General features: G+C 41.1%; 1 protein-coding gene and 1 long non-coding RNA gene across 7 annotated transcripts; one reads left to right on the top strand and one right to left on the bottom strand.

The window, feature by feature from the left end:
• Positions 1-277: 277 nt before the first annotated feature.
• On the bottom strand, positions 278-2,468 carry LOC134450372 (uncharacterized). The gene is made up of 3 exons (XR_010035079.1): positions 2,372-2,468; positions 966-1,029; positions 278-429 (listed from the first exon to the last, which is right to left on the bottom strand). It is a non-coding gene; the product is annotated as an uncharacterized LOC134450372 (long non-coding RNA).
• Positions 2,469-12,570: 10,102 nt separating this feature from the next.
• dio1 (iodothyronine deiodinase 1) lies at positions 12,571-22,470 on the top strand. 6 transcript variants are annotated; one of them, XM_063201481.1, is made up of 5 exons: positions 12,571-13,010; positions 13,108-13,251; positions 13,400-13,599; positions 20,930-21,024; positions 22,237-22,470. In XM_063201481.1, the coding sequence occupies exons 1-4, from the start codon at positions 12,680-12,682 to the stop codon at positions 20,993-20,995; spliced, it is 741 nt and encodes a 246-aa protein (XP_063057551.1). In that variant the 5' UTR covers positions 12,571-12,679; the 3' UTR covers positions 20,996-21,024; positions 22,237-22,470. The 6 variants fall into 6 exon arrangements, with proteins under 6 accessions (XP_063057551.1, XP_063057549.1, XP_063057550.1 ...); XM_063201479.1 differs by lacking the exon at positions 22,237-22,470 and adding an exon at positions 21,274-22,208; XM_063201480.1 differs by lacking the exon at positions 22,237-22,470 and adding an exon at positions 21,271-22,208.
• Positions 22,471-24,616: the final 2,146 nt, after the last annotated feature.

The following is a 24,616-nucleotide window of genomic DNA, read 5'->3' as shown; positions in this document are numbered from 1 at the left end:
TCTGTGTAATAAAGAAACCTATGCATGATGCAACCTTTTTTCATTTTTCAGTTTTACAATATTTTAGTCAGCACCCTTAAAAGAAGAGAAAAATTGTTGGGTGAAGCCTGCTCCAACCTTTATGAACTTTACTTATAATTTGGCCTGCTCTGATTTGTATTTTTTTCTTGTTACTCTGAAGTGTTAAGACACCTATTGATAGTACGTGGTCAGAAGTAGTAACTTAAACACACACACAAACGAGATACTTCAAAAACATTGAGACAACACCATGGGAAAGGATGTGGGGGATGCCATGTTGTCCCTTGTTATAAGTAGTTAAATCTTGCACTGTGGTCGGCCGGGAGTATGCATGAGGCACAGCAGACTTGTAGTTTGTGCAGTTCCACCGATTCAGTGATGCAGCTGGAGAGCTGGTTGGTCCAAAACCTGGAGAACAGAATAAGATTTTAGTAAGTTATGTGTATCACAATAACTTCAATATTCCAGTAGATCAGTTGTTTCTGAAATACCCCAACCAAGACCCTCTGGCACCAACAGCCATGTCATGTTGAAAGTAATTTAAATAATTTTTCTTCCCCATTCTGATGCTCGGTTTGAACTCAGGTGATCTCAACTATGTGTACTTGCCTAAATTCACAGAGTTGCCACCATGTCATTGGCAGATCAGAAATTTCTGACAATGAACAGTTAGAAATATATAAAATATAAAAGTTTTAATATAGAACTTAGTTTTATGTTGTCTGTTAAACAGATATTGCATTAAACATAGTCTGTGCATATTGTGGAGATATATTTTGTGTTTATTGAAGTATTTTTCAAAATGTTACTTTTCAAAAGGGCTTTGGCATTAACACGTCTCGATGAGTTATGAGGAATATACAATGCTCAGCAATAATGAGCAAACAGCTTGACAATTTCGATGGGTGAGGACAAAGACAATGAAGGTGTATGGAGAAGCTTACCACTGATGTGTTCACTGCCTTGCCATAGCTCAGCTTGGAGGTCAGCACGGTCATTCAACAGCAACTGAAAGTGGGGGAGAGATTACATTACATTACATTTAGCTGACGCTTTTAACCAAAGCAACTGACAGTTAAAGGTTAGGTTGAGAAATATAGTTTAGACAACTTCCACTGTGCTCCGTTAAGGTTAAGGTCAGGAGAGTTTATATCAGCTGTATTTAAAAACAGACGATCACTTCTGCCCGCTGTCTTTCCCAAGACGCTTTTGGCAATTACAGATAACTTGTGATCGGTTGTCTTGAGATTTGTTTGTGCACATGAGTCTGTGTACAGAAGTGTAGACCACGTACATCCTTTCGTTTTCACTTAAAAATCAAATGAAAGTGAATGGGCATAACATAACTGCAGGATAGCACAATATCTAGAATATGTATAGATCACTGTCACACAGATGAAAGTACTCTTATTGCCATATTCTTGGGCAAGTAGGCTTAAAGGACCAGTTCAGTCAATTTCAATATGCTGTTGTATTGCTCACGCTACCCTTGACTTGTCAGTACTCGGTGATGCCACGAGATATGATTATTATCCGAGATGAGCTTTTCTAATGGGGGCAGCGTTTGTTTACATTTAAAAAAATGTTTTTGCATAGGACTACTCCAAACATTTCCCCGAAAGGTACCGCTGTTTGCTAGTTGTCTGCTGATGTTGTATAACCTTTCGGATGTTTTTGGGTGTATTTTGTTTTTGGGAATAAATAAAAATGTTTTTTTGACATGTAAACAAAGCACTGCCCCCATTACAATGACCAAGATTTCGGAAGAAGAAAAAAAACCCTCAGGTACTGACAAGTCCAAGGTAGTGTGAGCATTACAACTGCATGTTAAAAAAAATGACTGAACTGGTCCTTTATACGTGCTGTGCTATGTTAATGGCAATAATTAATTTTATTTTGCTGAGCATTTGGTTAATTTCAATAGAATACTTTGGCACCACTTCTGATAACAGCAGATTAGTCTATGGTTTCTATGTCAAATGTGTTCTTATTTGGAATGCGTTGTGCACACTGCTTATAGCCGCCCGTAACGTGCTTCAACAGGGACGGAAAGGCAACTTGCAGCCTGTTTAGAACATGTAGAGTAAGAATAATAGCGATGATCAGGACAAGATACAGCGGATTGAATTGCTTTACTTTATCTGACTCCCTTTACACGAATGGGATGGCTAAATAGGCTATACATTTACTGAGGTCCCTACAAATGCTATACAACTAGAATTAGAGGTGGCTGCATTCACACACGATTGTGAAAAATATGTTTCTAAATGTTATTCGGAACCCATAACCCAACACAAACACATAGTTGTGAAGTTAATGAACGTATATTGCCATCACGTGTATTACTTACCTGCTGCTTATGTTACGGCTTCGTCTTCTGGCTCGGTGTTGTGTTGTTGTAACAGAGCATGTCCACACAGGAGCTGCACCATCATCACCATTTACTGGGTACACAGAAAACATACAGCAGTCATTTTCTGGGGATGATGGTCTCTGTTGACAGGGAGTTTACAAATACATATAACTTGATATGATGAATAAGTTATTTGCGGAAAGTTGTGGCCACTGAGGGGTAACAGTAAGAATGCACACTTGAAGATGTTCAAGTGGTTCTTGGGGATTTATTATAATAACATGTAATCTATATGCATGTGTGTGGTTTTATGAAAGTGAAACAGAAATGACATAAAGGAAGAATGACTCCTAAATACTGAATGTGAAATTAGCATGGATCCAAGTATGGTGTACGGGCTACGGTATATTGGTTATCGTGACACCCCTCCATACCTGCAGTCGCTTGGGGTTGTCAGGCAGCTGCTGCTCCTGGTAGTCCTCTGTGTAGTGCGCGGTCAGCAGGTCGTCCGACACCGCCACGCAGCCACCTGCCGTGTTGCGGCCAAAGGTCATCGGGGCCTGTCGTCAAGGGAAACGATTGGCAGGGGATGAGCATGATAGGGCAATGCTATATTAAGTCAAACATAACCACATGCACGACAGGACCCTCCGTAGACGGCAAGGGGTGGGTGATTAACATGAGCTGAAACTTTAAAGAGGTAATTTTTCCGGACCATCTTACAGGAGGTAAAACTCGCAGTGAAGTTTACCCGACATACTCAGCTATCTTTACCGGACTGGCAATAATATTCCTATGAGTTCACGCTAATTGCCTCTGGCCTCGCTTTTGTCTCAATACAACTTCGACTCAATACAAAGCCAATTACTTCCATTGCTCGCCTTGCTTATGTTGCAATTTTGAAAAATTTAGTTGAACATAAAGCATTGATAGTCCTACACAAACTGAAAACCCCCATGTTTTAAGGCACAATACATGAATTGCTTGTCATTCTGAAGTTATGAGGAGGAAATGATCACAGTATGTAATTACATGTTATTGGTTCAGCAATTCACTTTGACTACAGCTTTGAAATTAGGTGTTAGGCAACAAAGTGTGCCTCTGTGGCAACATCAGCAGACTTGGAGAGGTCAAAAAAGCTCAGTGTCATGGTGTACAGTATGGTTATCCGGTACGGTACAGTATTTTTTTTTTTCAAGCTGTAATGATTATTGTCAGCACTTTTTAACGTGGCTGATTACCGGTTATCGTGACACCCCTTGTAGAATCAGATTGTCGTAGGCAGGGTTCACGTTAGCCGGCTGTGGCCGGACATTGGCCGTTTTGCATCATGAATGTCCGGCAAAATAAAATGTGACCGGCCAAAATGTCAGACAAAAAAATGAATAAAATTAATCAGTAAATAATATTAGCTCATTTTAAACACTGAATGTTACACAAAACACCAGTGATATGAAACTGAACAAAGACGAAAATAGCCTATGTAAATGAACGTGTAATAGTCTAAACATCACGCAATAGTGTTGCTTGCGCTCTCGTCCCCCACGACTCCCCAATCAAGTTGCTTCCCTTTCACTTGACTCACACAGCTGGCTGATGTCAAGGAACAATTCAGGGTTTTTTTTGTATTTTAACAGTAAACACAAAGGGCATTGCGCTTGCAAAACCGTTTCATGAAAGAGAGCGCGCTTTTGCTCCCCATGCATACAAGCAGCTGGCTCTTTTAACACCAGCCAACTGGCCCAATGCAAATTAATTTTAAGTTTTGCTGGTAGAAAAGACCAATTTACTAGCCACTTTGACCTATTAGGGAGTGTGTGTTTGGCTATATGAGGGAAGGTCCGTTAGATATTCTAAATGTCCGGTATTCTGCAGGTGTGCAGCCGGCCACTTGTCTGGCCAGTAAGAATTCTAGCATGATCTAGCGTCAATCACATCTCACCATGGCTGAAGTGCCCTTGAGCAAGGCACCCAACTTCACATTGCTCCAGGGTTTGTAACATTTTCCTGGACAAAAATGTCTGCCAATAGTGATACAGTATAATGGAATGCAATAATACACACTGTCCCTACCTTCAGAAACAGCATGTCATCCGCATCCATGGCCTCCTCTATGGTGCTGATGGCGTTCATTAGGGAGGCCATGTCACCAGACAGTTTGTCCACGGTGTCCTTCATCTTGCGGCTTTTCTGGTCCTCCTACTCCTTCAGGACGATCACATAGGAACTGGTGGATCTTCTCAAACTCCGCTTTCACCAGACGCTCCGCGTGCTAGGACTGCTTCTGCTCACACAAGACACATGATTTTACACAATCATCTTAGTAGTTGACATATTCATATACTTGTGACTTCACAAATACTGGGAATACTTGTGCATGTAGTGTACAATGACAATGTAACAAAGCCTTTAAAAAATACCTTACCAGAAAGTTTCTCATGCACACCAGAAACGTCGTGCCTACCAGAAACTACAATCTCAGGTGCGCAGGGGAAAGTGACGCGCACGTGTGAACCAGAACATTTTCAGGCGGGCATAAGAAAGTTTCTGGTGTGCACGAGAAACCCTATGTTTATTTTTTTAACTCATTCATGTCAGTAGAATGTATAACTTAATGCATGATTTGACGCTGTGTCTTTCCATTACAAAGAACCTAACTCTCTCATCATTTAAACCCCTCAGCTTATCCTTGAAGGACCTCAGTAAAAAAAAAAAACACGCATCATCATCATGAGAAAACATACAGTGATACAGTGTAGACTCAAAACTGAAGCGCTGTCTTGGAAATGGTCAACATTGAGAAGACGACAGCCGTACACTTTGATGTCTTCCTGATATTTCATTAAAACCAACCAGCTTTAACGTGAAGGCAGATGGTTCAAAATTATAATGTTCATAAGTATATAAAAAAACATGCTCGCTCGCGCGCGCTCTCTCTCTCTCTCTCTCTCTCTCATTACGGTCCTCCGCGGCCTCCTTTGTGGAGCAGGTGACATGATCTTTGTGCTCTTCTCTCACACACTGCTCACACACCAGTTCCTGGTCCTGGTGCAGAACAGCAGTATCCTCTCACTGTTCACATCGCTGCGGAGTGGACACGCACATCACAGATGTCTTTTGTGTGTGTTAACAAAGTGCAAAAAAGGAGTGATGACATGGAGGTCCACTATAGTATATATTTTTGGTACTGCTGGTGCACCATGCGCAAACACAAAAAAGTCAATTTGAGTCATTCAGTTCGAGAGCAACACATCAAAATACTAGAAGTAGGCCTACTAGCATCTACTCCGCCTCGGCCAGGTTTCAGCAGCGAATGGGGCAATCTTGTATTCAGAGCTGCCCCCTCAAATGAGTGTGTTGACCACCATAGAACACTTTCTCGGCCTACACACGAAATTCGAATGGACACGCTATAAAATGTGTATATATCATCCAACTTAATCAGTTATGCACCTGGCAAGTTGACAAGTCCTGACAACATATTCTTGAAATGTGTTGGTCTGCATGTGACACCACCGCAGTAGGCATAATGCCTGACTTGCTAACCCATAAGCAAATCAGGAGAAAAGCAAGAACTAATATAGACAACTATGCTGCCCTCTGTCTGCGTTACTGATGCAGAACTAGACAGCTAGTGCAGTGGTTCCCAACCTATGGGTCGGGACCCCCCTTATGGGTCGCCAAAGATCCACAGGGGGTCGCGGAGCCCTCTTGATTTTAAGGGGTTTCGTTTTAAATATATATAGCCCATGTTGAATAAAAGACAAAGCATTTAACTAATAAATGCGTAGACTCAACAAATTAGTGCTACATTAAACATTTATTCAATATTTGACCAAAGACGAATTGAGGAATAAAATAACTAAAATAAGTTATCACAGGAAACGGAGGGCATCTTGTGACTCCGTCTCGTGCGGGCGCTCGCGTGGTTGGGTCACCAAAGCTTAAAATAGTAAAAACATGGGTCCCCTAAGAAAAAGGTTGGGAACCACTGAGGTAGGGAACAGTTCAAGAGAAGGCAAGCTGAAGTGTAATTTTGTCCTTTTATTTTCTTTCTTTCATTTCCTTACTGACTTTTCTCTTGCACTTTCACTTTGTACACTTGCACTTCCAATCTCAATACATCTCTTAACACTTCTCTTTACTGTAAAACTGTTAACAGAAAACGAAATAAACATACAACAGTTTCACTTACTTCAACATTTGCACGACACACAAATCTACAAGCAACCCAGCGATCTATTTTCAGTCAACACAACGTGACCTATTTTAGCTAAGTAGAATCTGACTAGCCAAACTTTACAGGAAAGTGAACATCACTTCTTGAGGCAAATAGACAGAAATATACATCAAAATAGCAATGCAATTTCGTTACAAACAACATCCATCACAAAATGATTACTTACAGACTAATATTGTCCAAGGCTCAAGTGTGAAAATATATAAATTGCGGGAGAGATGAAGTCTGTGTGACAGAAAACACTTGAAAACACTGGAACCTAACCAGGAAGTAGATTTGCGCTGAAGGCGCAGTACCGCGCGAGAAAGTCCACTAGGTGGCGGTATTCACCATAAGATTTACGTGGGAGAAACTAAACTCGGGCATGGAGTTATATGGAAGGCAGAACAACAATTTTGGAACAAGCACATTGGAAACACGGTCATTTCCGAACATCATAGCTACTTAAATTTTCTGAAGGGACAGGTTGACGTAGCAATGGTGCGTGCCCACAGACGTGCACTAGCACTACAACATTATCAAACCCAAGTGGTTGATGATCACATCGTCATGACTCACCTACATTGATGGAGGTTGCAAAGATGACAAATAACTTTCCTCCTGGCAAACTAACCACGTCATTTAATCCTTTCGATTGATAATGGCTGGCATTGTTGTATTGTCTTTCGCGCTAATGTTTGAACTCCCTCAGGTTAATCAAAATAATAAAACAGCTTTTGTGAATGGTTTGGAGACCAATTGACTTACACAACGGGAGACAATGTGAGGAAGTACAAAACCTCACGGGTAGGTTATTCCATTTTCCCGAACAGACCATAAAAAAACAGAGACAAAAAACCTCCGGGAAAACCTGGACGTGCGGCAACACCGCTCAGAGAAATATGCATTTAGCCTGACTTAATAGCTAGATACCAAATGCCCCATTACAAGTTCTGAATAGCCAACCAAAACGGCAAGGTTTCCCCTCATTATCGACTAAATAATGATAAAAAAAAAAAACATCCATTATACACATATATTAACGCACTATGAATACAAGTAGGCTGATACAATAATAACCATCCAGATAAAATAGCTGCAGATAAAACAGTAACACACTTTGGGGTAAACAAAATAGGCCTGCCTACCTACCACTGCGATTGAAATTACACAAAGTTTAAACAACTCCTGCCAAATAATACACCGTAGCCTAACACATGCAGACATCAAATAATTAAGTTTACTCACGTTTCTTCGCACACAAGACACAAAATTAGAGATAAGAATACCCATCTGTCTGGTTCTAACACTAGCTAACATTAAATGGCTACCTAGCTAACAAATAAGGTATCCGTCATCGAAGCTAGCTAACACACAGAGAACATGTCATATTGAATGACAGCGATCATACAACCCAAGTTAAGAAGAACTCGTGGATACTAGAGTTAGTTATTAGTCTAGTTCTACTAAAATGTCAACCTGGCACCTTAGTCAGACCATTGAGAGTGCGAATCAGACCCTGTCTGAGAGTGAAGAATCTTTTTTCTCTGGCTCAACAGCCACGCTAGCAGAGATTCTAGGAATAGTTAGGACTACGTTGTGTTATCTCTCTGGCGCTAGCATTTCAAGCTAGGCGGATCCGATCGATTAGCTATCTCGTTCTATGCTAGCGGGCTGACAAGCATCGTACTCTCATACAATGATATTGATACATGAACGATCCAAATACAAATTAGTACACACCGGGGTACACAGAAAACATACAGCCGTCATTTGCTGGGGGGGATTGCCTCTGTCTGGCTATATCGAAAAGGCTTCATGCTAATGTGTACAACAACACAACCCATCAAGTAGACCTAGTCACCTGCATCATGAATAGCGGCCTACTAGCTCTACCTCTCTGCTACTACTAGAGCTACAGAAATTGGAGACACAATCTGAGCACAAACAACGTACAGGTACAAACAACGTGTAGTTCGGTCTCACTAGGGGAAAAAAACAATAAACCACTCACCTTTATCTGCGTCATCCACAACCTGTTGGTGCTCCGTCGGAATCGTCAGCCTGCAGAAACCTAATAACTAGCACTCCAAGTTATATTTATGTATCGGTAGTTATTACAGCTCCGTCGTTAGAGTTGCATTATTACTGGACTGTGTCGTATTTACGCACGAGTGAGTGGGCCTGTTCTCGCTGCACACACAGAGGCCTTGAATCCCGCTGTCAAGCCATGCCTCTGATTGGTCCCATGGAAAGCGATAACTTGCCAATAAGCGGTGTTTTGATTGGCTTCCATCCTCTGACCCCACCCCCCATCAAAAGAGGGCCAAAATTCGTAGACTTGTAAAAGCGATCCACACTTGTGTGCTTGCTGCTCCGAGCAGGAAGAGGTTCGCACAGCATGGCAAAACAGATTCACATTTGTACACACTCCTACTGCCACACAACTACAAAACATTTATACAGGTACGTTTTTTATTTTAGGAGATGCAAAATATGTGTGCAGATCTACAAAATTAACCTGCAGATGCAAAATGTTTTTCCACAAATACATTGTATCTGGCACGTATGTGAAATTATTCCGCACATCTGAGTTTTATTTCTGCAAATACAATCTTTATGGCCTTGTTCTAGTTCCATAGTATTATTACTCATATTATTACTATTATATTTACTTTAATTTATTATACTTCATGATATACTTCATGAATTTAGACTTTATTTGACTACTTCTTTTTGGTTACTTCTATAGGCCTACTTCAAACTACGCAGTGTTGTTGCTCCACCCACAATTTCGTTGACTTCATTGACAATGACAATAAACTCCTTGAATCTTGAATCTTGACTTTAGGCCTATATTGAAGGCAGCCACCTTTAAAACAGACCCCACCTTCTCCAGGTCCCCTGAATATAACACATTTGTATTGCAAATGTATTTTTTAGGATTCCATTACAAAATATGTTATTTTTCATGTGAAGCTACATAACATTAAAATTATATCGGGGGTCGGATATAACAGCCTCAGGGGCAGCAAGCGGCCCTCAAGACATAGGTTCCCCACCTCTGCTATAGGGTCATTTCACGTGAAATCAGACACTTTGGGACCCGACCGACACGGATTTCAATCATACTTGCTGTGCCTGTTTAGTAGGAAGGTAGCACCCCAGAACTGCATTTGTGTGAATCTGACACCACTATTAAGGGAGAAACAGACTAGCGAAGGTTTACATGAGGGTAGGACACTATGCATTCAGCCTTGATTATATCAGTCATTGTACGTCACAAAAAGATGTCTGTCATGTTATTTGAAAGCTCTTTTCTGGCTCTACAAATTACACAACAGCATGGAATAAAACAACCCTCAGAATATTAATTATCATACATTGAAAAATTAAACATTGAATATCAAAAAAACTTGTATTTTAAAATGGCCAGTTCCTTGTCTAAACATAGCCTGCAATGTCATGAACAACACCTAAAATGCTGGTGTTTGGTTCTTTATTCATTTCAGAGATAATGGGACTCAAAACTATGGCATCATACAAATCACCTAGTAATAATATGGTAATACCATAGTAATATCACATGACGGCATGTCTATCAGATTATGTAAAGGATGGAGATGGTCCATGAGGATGAAGGAAGTTTAGTTTCAACTCTCCAGTGCTCGGCATTGCTCAACACATGCTAGCCACTATAGTTGCCATCATATACAGCTACAACATACTCTTCGATGCTTGAACATTTAGAAAATTCCTTTACTGAGCTTATTCTTTCAACCCTGCCTTCTCTGAATGCTGAAAATGGTCTAGCTTCCACTGTGTCCATTAACAATGGGCAGAAGCCGTGTATTTTTTGAGTGCCTGGAATAGGGACAGACAAGGGTGCAGGGCCCACCGGGAAAAAGCCCATTATGCCAGATGACCAGTCCAGCCCTGTCCCTGACACTACTCTATTACTACTTCATTACAACTCATTTCAACCTTTATGTCCCATAATCTCTGAAATGAATAACGAACCAAACACCCCATTTTGAGGTGTTGTTTATGACCTTACATGCTATGTTTAGACAAGACACCGGCCATTTCAAAATATACGTTTTTTATATTCAATTTTTAATTTTTTCAATATATCATAATTCATATTCTTAGGGTTGTTGTATTCCATGCGATTTGTGTAATTTGTAGAGCCAGAAAAGAGCTTTTAAACAACACCTCAGATATCCTTTTGTGACTTACACTGACTGATATAATCAAGGCTGAATGTATAGTGTCTTACCCTCATATGTAAACCTTTGCTAGTCTGTTTCTCCCTTAATATTGGTGTCAGATTCACATAAATACAGTTCTGGGGTGCTACCTTGCTACTAAACAGGCACAGCAAATCCGTGTCGGTTGGGTCCTAATGTGTCTGATTTCACGTGAAATGACCCTATAGGGGCACTGCTTAGGGCTGCCCCCTTGCTTGCACGGGTGAGGTATAAATGCAATTTCATTGTGTGCAGAGAGCACTGTGTGCTGTATCATAAGGGCATAGGAGTTTCACTTTCATTGGCAGTCAGTGATTTTTTTTAAGTCAAGCAATAGTAATCAGTACATATCTGGAACTCCCACCTGGCCAAAGCAGAGAACAATCTCTCCAGCCGAATAAATGGACCAACGAGCCACTACTCCCTTTTCCAATCAAAATTGCAAGTGCATTCTACAGGGCGGGGAACAGTAACAAACCTTTTTTTCAGCTATCCAAACCTGTGTACTTTTTACTGTGCCGTTCAGTCTGAAATAGACAGTGGCTATTGAACCAGATGTGACAATTGACGCCATGTTTTTCTCTCAACTTCGCTATGAATTGCCAACATCTATGCAGGCTTTCTAATCAAGATATATAAGACAAAATGCTATATGAGAGGTCGACAGTGGGATGATGTTGAATCCAGTTTTGCAGAACCCTTCAAACACCTATGCGACCTATTATGTCATAGACCAGGGGTCCCCAAACTAAGACCCGGGGGCCGGATGTGGCCCGCCACCGCCCTTTGACCGGCCCTCCACCTCTCTGCACCTCACCATTTGAATTGGCCCAAAGAAGCAATCCTCACATAAAAAAATAATAATGATAAGATAAATCATGATATATATGTTTATTAACAGGCCTTCCTACAGTTTAATTTTCACTAAGTTTGAATCACCAGAAGTTTCTTGTCTTGATAGTTTCTCATCTCACTGTAATATAAACAGGCCAACCATTTCTATTGTATCACTTATAAACTGTCAATCACCATATTTTTACAACCTTTCCTTGCTGTTTTTACATGGTCGTTATTAAAAAATAAAATAAATACCTGTGGTATTTCAAATTGAAAAACATGTGAAGTACTCACTCCTTTTGCAAATCACTTGTAATGATGAACTATTTTGTGCTAGAAATTATGGCTATAACAAGCAGTGGCCTAGTATACAGCCCAAATGATTGATCCCGGCCCATGATCACAGTCAGGAACGATAATGTGGCCCCCAGAGAAAACAGTTTGGGGACCCCTGCAATAGACCGTCTATATCATAGACCAGGGGTGTCAAACTCAGGCCCGGAGGCCAAATCTGGCCCGCGGAGTCATTTCATTTGGCCCGCGAGATCATTTCAAATGTGTATTACAGTTGGCCCTCATACATCATTAATGTACAGTGTACCAAGACTTGAACGTGACATCTGGTGTTTCTCAGAAGTATGAGTGGGCCCAGGCCAATGACACAGCTCACACTCCTATGCAACACAATATGTGTCAATGTGTGTGAAATTCAACTATGAGTATTAAGTGCGTGCCTGCACGATTGTAGTCAATTTATTAAAAAATAATTCTTGAGCTCGGCCCGCGACTTAGTAACATATTTTGATTTTGGCCCTCGGTCAATTTGAGTTTGACATCCCTGTACATAGACGGTCTATTTGGAACTGAGAACCTTTGTCCGGTAGGGGGCAGCGACGTGCGACAAAAAAGCCTCCAAAACAACACTGGCAACAAAGTTGCACGGAGTGTGTGTCTTGTGTGTTTGGGTGAGCGACAGACCACTAGCCCTAGACAACCACGATGGCAAGTTTGATTGTTTTACTTAAGAGCATAGCAATGCTATGTTTTGCAATAGCACATGTTTCAATCGTATCCGTCCTGTCAGTTATTGCACCGGGACTGACAAAGAAAATCATCCTAGAACTTGGTAAGTTGTCTACAATGACACAGAACCCAAAATTCAAGTATGAAGACTGGGGACCAACCTTTGGGAGCTGGACTTTCCTCAAAACCGTCGCGAGTCATTTGTGGATTAGTCTTGGAGAAGAGGCATTTGTTGGCCATAAAGCTCCAGATCCTACCGTTATCACAATGGAGAAAGAACAGAAAAAAATGCTCAGTTTTCTCAAAGGTGAGTTAGCTACAGGATTATCTACTATTAGGCTATTTGTTTGTTTTTAAAATATGGTAGTAATTGTTCTTGCTACTGCTGGCTACTTTTGTTTCAGTTAACAGACCGCTGGTTTTGAGTTTTGGAAGCTGCACCTGACCTCCGTTTCTGTTTAAACTTGACGAGTTCAAGCAGCTCGTCAGGGACTTCGGTGATGTGGTCGATTTTATTGTTGTCTACATTGCAGAAGCCCACGCAACAGGTAGATGTCCATATTACTACTGTTTGTGAGCTAGAACTGTCATAGCATATCTGCACTGCCCACTCAGCGAAATGCATGATTCCAGTAGGCTATGTTTTCTGTGTCATTATATAATGACACGAGTTTGTTCACGCTTATGTACCGGCAGATGGATGGTCGTTTAACAACAACATTGATCTGAAGCAACACATGAGTCTGGAGGACCGTCTGGCTGCAGCTGAAGTGCTGGCCAAGGAAGATCCCCTCTGTCCCATCGTGGTCGACGACCTCACGAACACCGCAGCTGCAAAGTATGGCGCGCTGCCTGAGAGGCTGTATGTTCTTCAGAATGGCAACGTAATCTATAAGGTACACGATCCCAACACAGGTTGCAAAATTGCTAGGGCATTGTGAGGACTGTGTTGACGCACCCTAGAAAGTGGATTCTTGGCATGCCATTGTAGCCTAGTGATTTGCTCGCACGTAAACGCACATCCTGTACAAGAGAGTAGTCTGCCAATCAGGGAGGAGCTGCTGTAGGCCTAATGTGTGGGAAAAGTCAGTAGTTCTAGTTGCGCAGGAGGTCTATCCGATAAAATTGTGAAGTGCTCGTGACACACAGTGTGAATAAGCTACAGAGAGTGGCTTAATACACCTAAAAGCAAGTGCATAATTCAAAGGTTAGTTGGCATTCAGTAATAAGAATGAGTAGGCCTATAGTAACAGTAGTAGAAAACTGTAATGTCCAGGTTACGGTGTCAGACTTGTAGCCCAGAGGTTGCTGGTTCAACTCCTGACACGCCAGGTTGGTGGGGGAAGTAATTAACCAGTGCTCTCCCCCATCCTCCTCCATGACTGAGGTACCCTGAGCAATGGTGCCGTCCTGCCGCACTGCTCCTTTTTTGGGCACCATTAGGGGCTGCCCCCTTGCACGGGTGAGGCATAAATGCAATTTATTTGTGTGTAGTGTACAGAGTTCATTTGTGTACTGTGGAGTGCTGTGTACCAATGACAATGGGAGTTGCAGTGGATTTTCCCAGTAGGGCTTCACTTTCATCTTGGGTATTACATATATTTATAGTAAAATATACATATTTAATCAAATTAGGTTCAGCAATAGCCTAATAGCCTAATAACCATGCATATAAACATCCAATGGAATGTATAACGCTGTTAGGGAAATATAAACATCTAATGGAATGCATAACGCTGTTAGGGAAACACTGTGTGCCCCAGCACCCAGTAAAATTAAACACTACCACTGTACACATGGAAAGGCCATCACTTTGAAACCTTTTTGGCAATTACTCCTAGGGAGGAATGGGTCCGTTTGGTTACGACCCCCAGGAGGTGCGGAGAGTGCTGGAGAAAATCGAGTAAGACCCTGAGCTCATCTTTCACCATCGTACGGCCTATGAGGTAAGTGTGGTCACAAAACATTAACCAGGAAATTAACTCTTCATTTGGTTGCACAGAAAGGACAATTCTCTCTCTCTCTCTCTCTCTCTCTCTCTCTCTCTCTCTCTCTCTCTCTCTCTCTCTCTCTCTCTCACTCTCTCACTCACTCACTCACTCACTCACTCACTCACTCACTCACTCACACACACACACACACACACACAGGGATGCCGACAAAGGGGGACGAAGGGGTTAGTTGTCCCGGGCCCTGGGAGATAGGGTTCCCATAATTGGGTCCTCATTACATTGAATGTATTGGGTGAGGGGGCCCATTCAGATGACTTTGTCCTGGGCCCAGCCAAAGCTGTCAGCGGCCCTGCACACACACACACACACACACACACACACACAGACAGACAAACAATTTGCCTATTTTGAATTGACCGCAAATCAATTTTATTCTGTTGTTTTCTACAAAACAATAATATGAATGTATACAAGATTAATGTATGAGCTGTTCTATCGGAATGCAATCAAGAAACAAAGCCATGAATGTGCTTCAGCAGTGGTGGAATGTTTTGCTAGCGATACAGCGTTGTGTGTTTATCTCCCAAGAGAGCACTCCGCGTTGTATACAGCAGAGCGCTCACAGTGGTGACCCAGTTGTTCAGAGATTAACTTTGCAGTCTCGTTTTCTTTAGGCGCAACAATTATTGCAATTACACAAGAATGTAAACCCTTACTCTATATGCCAACATTGTTGTGACTCCACTCATATGGGTATTCACAGAGCTTGTAGTCCTTACACCGTTTTGCCAACTAATGTCTCCCAACACGCTTCCCAACTGCTGTGGATGTTGATTATTAAGTGAGGGTGTGCATTTGTGCTGTATTGATTTAACACGTTGAGAGTCAAACTCAATGCGCTTTTAGTTCGTCCTATTTGAAGTGTTCATTTAGCACAGCAAAAATGTACTGTGCGCAATATGTAAGAAATGTACCACAACTACCCACACTGTAATAAACAATCTGTTAATGTCATCAAATTGTTGATTGTTGATGTCAGTCATTCTGCATACACAATCTGTGAATTATGTTTAATTTGAGTACAGTACAATTTCTAATACTGCCCTCAAATCACAATGGCCAAGTTTGTGACTTCATTGTAATTGTATTTCTGTCCCTCTCTTTCAGGGATGGATGTGACATTTCCCTCCAGACACTATCTACATTCTACAGGCAATGTGAAGAACAATAGCTTGGTCATAGTAAAGAGAGTTGCATTAATGGTCTTCATCTGCACAGTGTCCCAAACTTGTCATTTCAATCCCTGTGTCTCGTTGTTTTTGTTTATGATGACTACAGATCAAACCTTTTTGGCCTCTGTAATCTGATGTTTTAAAACATGAGCTGGTGATTAAAAATGACAAGAGGGCACTTTCCACAAGCTGCAGAGACTTTATGAACATGTGTTTTTGTACTTTTGAGTATTCCAACAGTTGTGTTCATTTAGATACAAAAATCAAGATGGGATTTTTGAATAACGTCTGTAAATATGTTTCTGTAAGGCTTTCATATTATGTAAGACATCTTATTCTTGTTGAAATGAATACTTGACTCACTAAAAGCATGAATGCCACCTCTAATACATCTCTGATTGGATTCCATTTATATAGTATTTGCTATAGAAACTGCCTCTGTCGCAGATAAAAGGTAGCATTTGCAAATGAAACATGTTCATATTAAAGATGTTCAAAGAGTTAAGATCATTTCCCAACAAAATATGAATATGAGTTTCACCCTTTCCATTTAGTGTTTATTGATTTTCATGTTATTCTTCTTGTTGTTGGTTGCAGGCATTTAAATCCGTTACAACATGGCGTTTTAAATTTGCTGTTACCAGAATGGCAATGATCAAGTCGTAGTGCATAATGGCCCTGTGTTAATTCATAGTAATGTAGTATACTATGGTAGTTAACTTTTCAATTACTATTGCAGTGTTCCACTGGTGGAATGGTGTGCATTATGGGACTATGTTATGGTACCTATGACTATACCATGGTCGATATCTTTGAGGCCAAACATTTGTAACAATGTAATGGCAGTGAAATGTTGAGGTAAGAGAGAAGAGCTCTTGACCATGCATAATGCGTATTGTTTGTCAAGGCCCACCCATGATTTTGTATCTCCAGTATGATTTGTGATGATATCAGTGTAAACCGGTTGGTCACTGGAATCTGATGGTTTCATAACAGGTTGGATACAAAGCTGTGAGTGAGCATTGATCTCAGAATTGCTTTTACATGGGAGGGCTGTGGCGCTTGGCCATGGGGACCAGGTTGGAATCCAGCCTCGGCCATTTCCAAAACTTTCACCCACACGTTTCCTGTTACCATCTAATGAAGGCACAAAAGCCCATGAAAAAGCTTTAAAAACAATTGCTGTTGCATTACATAGTAGGCCTACCTGTTATCTATGTTTCAATAAATAATCCCATGTTGCTAATGGTTGTCCTCGCAATTGTTCTGCTTTCGCACTTTCCTATATCATAGTGTATCTCTTCATGCGAAACAAAAAGTATGTGACAGAGAAGGATTCTTTTTTTCAGGAGATATATTACTGAAAGCTTTTTAAAAGCTTAAAAGCGAAGTTAAAACAAATGAACAGCAAACTCCATCAAGGTAAAAGCAAAGCATCAGGGTTCAGGTGTATGTCATTCATGACTTGTCATCGAAATAGCTATTAGATGTTAAAAGGCAGTTAATTGGTTAAAAACAATTTTCTCTATTATTTTACCTATAAATGGTACATTAGATATGGGCATACAGTTGTTAAGTGCCAATGCATCCAGGTTGTTCTTTTTAAACAAGGGGTTTACAACTGTCTTTCAAACATGAGGGGAATATGCCAGTTTGTAGTGAGGTATTAATGATCTAAAGTACATCATGAGACAGCATTATAGTCAGGAATGGATGATAACATATCTGCCAACTATGTAGAAGGGTTGTAATAAGATTTTAAACTATCTGACTCAGCTGACTGATTTTCCAATACCGCATTTCACATTTCTGCAATTATTGATTCACTCCCCTTTCACCAATTGCGTGCAAAGAACCAAGTAAATGCCTGGCTTGACTTTTTCAACAACAACAAAAAGTCAAGCAATATTAATCAGTCCATATATGGAACTGCCACCTGACCAAAGCAGAGAACAATCTCCTTCAGCCAAATAAATAGACCAAAGACTAAGAGCAACCACTTCCTTTTATCATGCAAATGGCAAGAACATTCTACAGGGTGGGGTAAAATAATTATTTTTGGCAGAATAAAGTGTCCAATAAAATATCCAAACCATAATTATGTCCTTGACTGTGAACTTCAGTCGGAAATAAACAGTGACCATTGAACCAGGGGTGACAATATTTTCATCCAACTTTGCTATGAATATCCAAAGAAGGCTTTCTAATCAAGACATGTGGGACCAGCAGCGACATAAATATGAGGGTGACAGTAGGATGCTTGGCTGGGAAATCCCATGCTGCTGCTTGGCACGATCCTTCCGACCTGAAAGACAATGAGTTAACCAGGCAAGGATTATGCAGAATCCAAAGGACTCTTGCCGTTTCCCTCATACACCTATATAATATGTGCTTTGACCGGTAGGGGGCAGCGACCTACGACACACAAAAACAGAGCCTCTACCAAAGAACACAGACGCACTATTCTGACAAGCAGACACTGCGTCTTGTGTCAGTATTGCAGTGAGCGTCAGACCACAGCAGACAAACACGATGGTACGTTTCGTTATTTTACTAAAGAGCATAGGATTGCTATGGTTCGCTATAACACAGGCGTTAATCGTATCCGTCCTGTCATTCATTGCTCCGGGACTGACAAAGAAAATCCTTCTGGAAGTTGGGAAGTGGTCTACAATGACACAGAATCCAAAATTCAAGTATGAAGACTGGGGCCCAAGCTTAACGAGCTGGGCTTTCATAAAAGCCATGGTGGGTGATTTCTGGATTTCTCTTGGAGAAGAGGCATTTGTTGGCCATAAAGCTCCAGACACTACCGTTTTCACAATGGAGAAAGAAAAGAGAACAGTGCTCAGTTTTGTCAAAGGTGAGGACAAACTGTTTTTTGTTTTTTTTTGGTTTTTTTTTCGTTTTTTAATTTATTTATATTTTATAATTATTGATTGGTTGTCCATATTGTTGCTACTGTTGGCTGCTTTTGTTTCAGAAAACAGACCACTGGTTCTTTGTTTTGGAAGTTGCACCTGACCCCCGTTTCTGTTCAAACTTGGCGAGTTTAAGCAGCTCGTCAGGGACTTCAGTGATGTGGCCGATTTTATTGTCATCTACATTGCAGAAGCTCATGCAACAGGTAGATGTTCAGTCTTTATACTGATAACGAACTGCGCGAAATGCATGATTCCTGTTTTCATTGCGTCTGTCATGTTAGGCCTACTCTATCAATAGTGACTGACACATAAGTTTATTCGCTCTTTTGCACCCTGGTAGACGAGTGGTCGTTTAAAAACAACATTGATCTGAAGCAACACACGAGTCTGGAGGACCGTCTGGCTGCAGCTGAAGTGCTGGCCAAGGAAGATCCCCTCTGTCCCATCGTGGTCGATGACCTCACGAACACCGCAGCTGCAAAATATGGCGCTCAGCCTGAGAGGCTGTATGTTCTTCAAAATGGCAACGTAATCTTTAAGGTAGGCCAACGTGATCGCACTCAAAATTACAAATGCACATCCTGTAGGCTACAAGAGAGGTCAAAGTCTGCCAATCTGGGAGGGGCTGCAATGTGTGGAAGAAGTCAGTAGCCTAGTTGCGCAAGAGGTCAAGCAAATAACGGTATCAAGTGAACTCAGTGACCCACAGTGTGAAGAATGCAGAGAGTGGATGAATACACCTAAAAGCAAATGCAGAATATAAGGGTTGGTGGAAATGCAATGCCGTCAGAATGAGTAGGAAGCCTATGAGTAGCCTAGAGGTAACATATTAGTAGGCTACAGTAGAGGAACAGTAGTATTAACACTAGAGAATCCCAAAGGAAATGTAGGTGTCCAGCTGCAAAAAATATATACATTGCATTTTTTAACGCGCGCACACACACACACACACACACACACACACACACACACACACACACACACACACACACACACACACACACACACACACACACACACACACACACACACACACACACACACACAGTGGAACATACACAGTACACACACACACACACACACAGCTGTGATTTTGTAAAAAGAAATGAGGTGCAAGACAGCGTGAGTCATTTTATAATTTCACAGTTCAGAGTACAGAGAAGTGGTATCCAGGTAGAAACCTATGCTGAATCTCGAATGGCGCACTTGTGCACTTCGGGCACTATATGCTTCAGTGCGTAACTAATATGCCATACGCACTAAAACATTAACACTGAAGTGCACAAGTGCACCATTTGAGATCCAGCACTAGTTAAGGATTCACACTATGTGGACACACACACACGCACACGCACACACACACACCATAGGTTTCCTACCAGGTTCAACACAGCTGTGAGTGGGCAAAACTGTTCTTGAGACTTGCAGTGAGGCTAGGAAGTACTAAATAATAGAAATACTGTACAGTACCGTTTAGAGGCAGAGAGCCTCGATGTGGTGTCTTGTGAAATTCGGGGGACAAGGAAGAAGTGGGATGCAGCTGTCTCCACAGGGGCAGAGAGAGAGAGAGAGAGCGAGAGAGAGAGAGAGAGAGAGAGAGAGAGAGAGAGAGAGAGAGAAGAGAGAGAGAGAGAGAGAAACGTTTGAGAAACACGGGTCTTGAAGTCTCCCAATGGCCAGCAGATGAGTGAGTGTGCTGGATGGGGTGGGGGGTGGTGGATACAGAATATATCTGAACAACAAGGGTGCTGAGTGCTGTGGAGGATTGTGCTGGAGAGGGGCATTGGCCCATGCAGTCCAGTCACCTACTGGATGGTGATCTTCTGTGTATTGTTGAATGGGCTGGGAGACAAAACACTTCTGTAACCTGTCTGTCATGCAAGGGATGGAATGAAGTACCCTAGATTGTTTAACCAATAACTTTTTTAAATTTAAATCAATAATTTAATCAAATAAGGTTTGTCAATTCACGAATAGCCTAATAACCAAGATGCATGTAAACATCTAATGGAATGTATAACGCTGTTAGGGAAACACTGTGCCCCAGTAAAATTAAACACTACCACTGTACACATGGAAAGGCCATCACTTTGAAACCTTTTTGGAAATTACTCCTAGGGAGGAATGGGTCCGTTTGGTTACGACCCCCAGGAGGTGCGGAAAGTGCTGGAGAAAATCGAGTAAGACCCTTTCACCATCGTACGACCTACGAGGTAAGTGTGGTCACAAAACATTAACCAGGAAATTAACTCTTCATTTGGTTGCACAGAAAGGACAATACTCTCTCTCTCTCTCACACACACACACACACACACACAATGTACCTATTGTGAATGACAGCAAATGAATTACCTCCGCCAAGGAGGTAATGTTTTCTGTTGCGTTGGTTTGTCTGTTTGTCTGTCTGTCTGTCTGTCTGTCTGTCTGTCTGTTTGTTTGTTTGTTTGTTTGTTTGTCAGCAGCAGATCACGAACCGGAACGAGGACTTTTCAAAAGATTCTTCACCATTCTAGACGCCCCCTAGTGACCAGAAATTGAATTGCGGGAACAGCACAGAAACAAGGCAGAAAGACTTAGGGTGTAACATGGTGAAACGTATCAAGCAGCTTCCTTGGCGGAGGTCTGCGCTCTCTGAGTACTTCTAGTTTGTTCTGAATGTATTCTGTTTTCTACAAAACAATAATATAAATGTACAAGACAAATGTATGAGCTGTTTTATCAGAATGCAATCAAGAAACAAAGCCATGAATGTGCTTCAGCTATGGTGGAGCGATACAGCGTTGTGTGTTTACGTGTTTCTCCCAAGAGTACTCAGTGGACTGTATACAACAGAGAGTGGTGGTGACCCAGTTGTTCAGAAATGGACTCTATTTCTTTAGGCGCAACAATTATTGCAATTACCCAAGAATGTGAACCCTTATATACCAACATTGTGACTCCAGTCATATGGGCATTCGCTGACCTTGAAGTGCTTTGTTACACCCTTTTGCCACCTAATGTGTCCCAATATGCTTTCCAAATGCTGTGGATGTTATTTATTTGGTGAAGGTGTGCATTTGTGCTGAACATGTTGAGAGTCAAATTCAACACACTTCTTGTTGGTTCTGCTTTGTAAGTGTTCATTTAGTACTGCAAAAATGTACTATGTGCAATATGTAAGACATGTACCACAACTACCCATACTGTAATAAACAATTTGTTAAAGTCATCAAATTGTAGATTGCAGCAATTTGCTAATGTTAGTCATGCTACATATAATCTGTTGTCGATTAGTGTTGCATGTGGAAGGGCACCAATTTATCCATGTTCAATTTGAGTACAGCAAAAAAATCGTATTGCCATCAAATCAAAGTTTGTGACTTCATTGTAATTGTAGGCTACGTCTGTCCCTCTCTTTCAGGGATGGATGTGACATTTCCCTCCAGACACTATCTACATTCTACAGGCAATGTGAAGAACAATAGCTTGGTCATAGTAAAGAGAGTTGCATTAATGGTCTTCATCTGCACAGTGTCCCAAACTTGTCATTCCAATCCCCGTGTCTCGTTGTTTTTGTTTATGATGACTACAGATCAAACCTTTTTGGCCTCTGTAATCTGATGTTTTAAAACATGAGCAGGTGATTAAAAATGACAAGAGGGCACTTTCCTCAAGCTGCAGAGAGTTAATGAACATGTGTTTTTGTACTGTTGAGTCTGCCAACAGCATTTAAATACAAAAAGCAAAATGGGATATTTGAATAACGTCCATAAATATGTTTCTGTAGGGCATTCATATTATGTAATGCATCTTATTCTTGTTGAAGTGCCAGATTAATTGCTCTGTGGAGATGACATTTGTGCTCCGTGTACCTACATAATATCTGAGAGATTCGTCTGGATGTGTTGAATGGTGATAAAATGAACACTTGACTCACTAAGCGCATGAATGCCAACTCTCTCTCATTGGATTCCATTTGTACAGTATTTGCTTTACAAACTGCCTCTGTCTCAGATAAAAGGTAGCATTTGCAAATGAAAAATATTCTAATGATGTTATATTCCAAAGATGTTTAAAGAGTTAAGATATAATGGTTTTCAAACAAAATATGAAGACGCAAAGCAAGGCCCGCTTCTAGTAATTTTTAAGTACGTTTATTATGCTTGCTTGCTTTGTTGCTTTCTTGTGCAGGGCAGTAAAAATAGAAAATGGATCTCCTCCTAGGCCTTTCGAGATAGAGACACCGTTCAAACACTAAAACGACCAGCTCGGCGTTTAGATCATCTATTCTGATATAGCGTGTCCGTGTCTCCTGTCGTTTTTCCGTTTTTGGCAATTTTGTGCAAATTTGGGTCCCCATAAAAACAATGGTAGAACTTTCAGGAGACAGTGTTCCGTCACTCTACAGATCAGAGTGTAGGAGGCTTTTTCGGTCATAAAACATCAACACTTTCACCTAGAAGTTTAGTTGACGCGTTGTTAGCGAGCTCTATGAGATGACTCCAAACTGTGAAAGTATCATGTCCCAACTCCCATTACTTTTTAAATGGCAGGTGTGTAAAAACTGCTGGGCTGGCCCAATGGCTTTTCCCATTGACTCTTGAAGTGCCTTTCTGAAGAGGTCAGCACATCTTCCACAAGAGGTCCAGTTGTGACTGAACCGTTTAACCTATAAACTTCATTCAAAGACTGTTGGAAAGATCACACGCATGACTCCAATCTGTGAGCAGGACATGAGGCAATTCTTTTTAGTTTAACAACAGCTATCTAAAAAATAGAAACGGTTTTGATTCTGCCCTCTGCCTTAGAGCACAATACTAATTGCCATACAGACAATCAGAACAGGTGCTGCCAATAAAAGGTTCCATCTCAACTGTCCCTTTCTCTCAACATTCTATTCTTAACGAGCACCTGCAACTACCATTCTAGAAGTCTATTGTTCAGCTCTTCAATGCAATGTGATATTGTCTTGCTGGAAGGTTTACCACAGTCAGCTGCTTGGCTCATAGGTAAAGGTGCTTGATTGGAGATATGGAGGTTGTGAGTACGAATCCCATTCGGACCCATGTTGATTTTCAAAATTATATCATATGCAGTGTTCCTTAGCCGACTTAAAATACCATGTATGTCATTTAGTATCAATGGCAAAGGTGCTGGATTAGAGATATGGAGGTTGTGAGTTCGAATTCCACTCTGACCCATGTTGATTTTCAAAATTATATCATATGCAGTGTTCCTTAGGCAACTTAAAATATCATGTATGTCATTTAGTATCAATGGCAAAGGTGCTGGATTAGAGATATGGAGGTTGTGAGTTCGAATCCCACTCGGACCCATGTTGATTTTCAAAATTATATCATATGCAGTGTTCCTTAGCCAACTTAAAATACCATGTTTGTCATTTAGTATCCACGGCAAAGGTGCTGGATTAGAGATATGGAGGTTGTGAGTTCGAATCCCACTCTGACCCATGTTGATTTTCAAAATTATATAATATGCAGTGTTCCTTAGGCAACTTAAAATATCATGTATGTCATTTAGTATCAATGGCAAAGGTGCTGGATTAGAGATATGGAGGTTGTGAGTTCGAATCCCACTCGGACCCATGTTGATTTTCAAAATTATATCATATGCAGTGTTCCTTAGCCAATTTAAAATACCATGTTTGTCATTTAGTATCCACGGCAAAGGTGCTGGATTAGGGATATGGAGGTTGTGAGTTCGAATCCCACTCTGACCCATTTTGATTTTCAAAATGATATCATATGCAGTGTTCCTTAGCCAACTTAAAATACCACGTATGTAATTTAGTATATCCCCAAAACG

Source organism: Engraulis encrasicolus, chromosome 6 (genome assembly GCF_034702125.1).
Source record: "Engraulis encrasicolus isolate BLACKSEA-1 chromosome 6, IST_EnEncr_1.0, whole genome shotgun sequence".
Classification (NCBI taxonomy): Eukaryota; Metazoa; Chordata; class Actinopteri; order Clupeiformes; family Engraulidae; genus Engraulis; species Engraulis encrasicolus.
The sequence above is the reverse complement of the archived record's forward strand: the minus strand, read 5'-3'. Positions and strand labels throughout refer to the sequence as shown.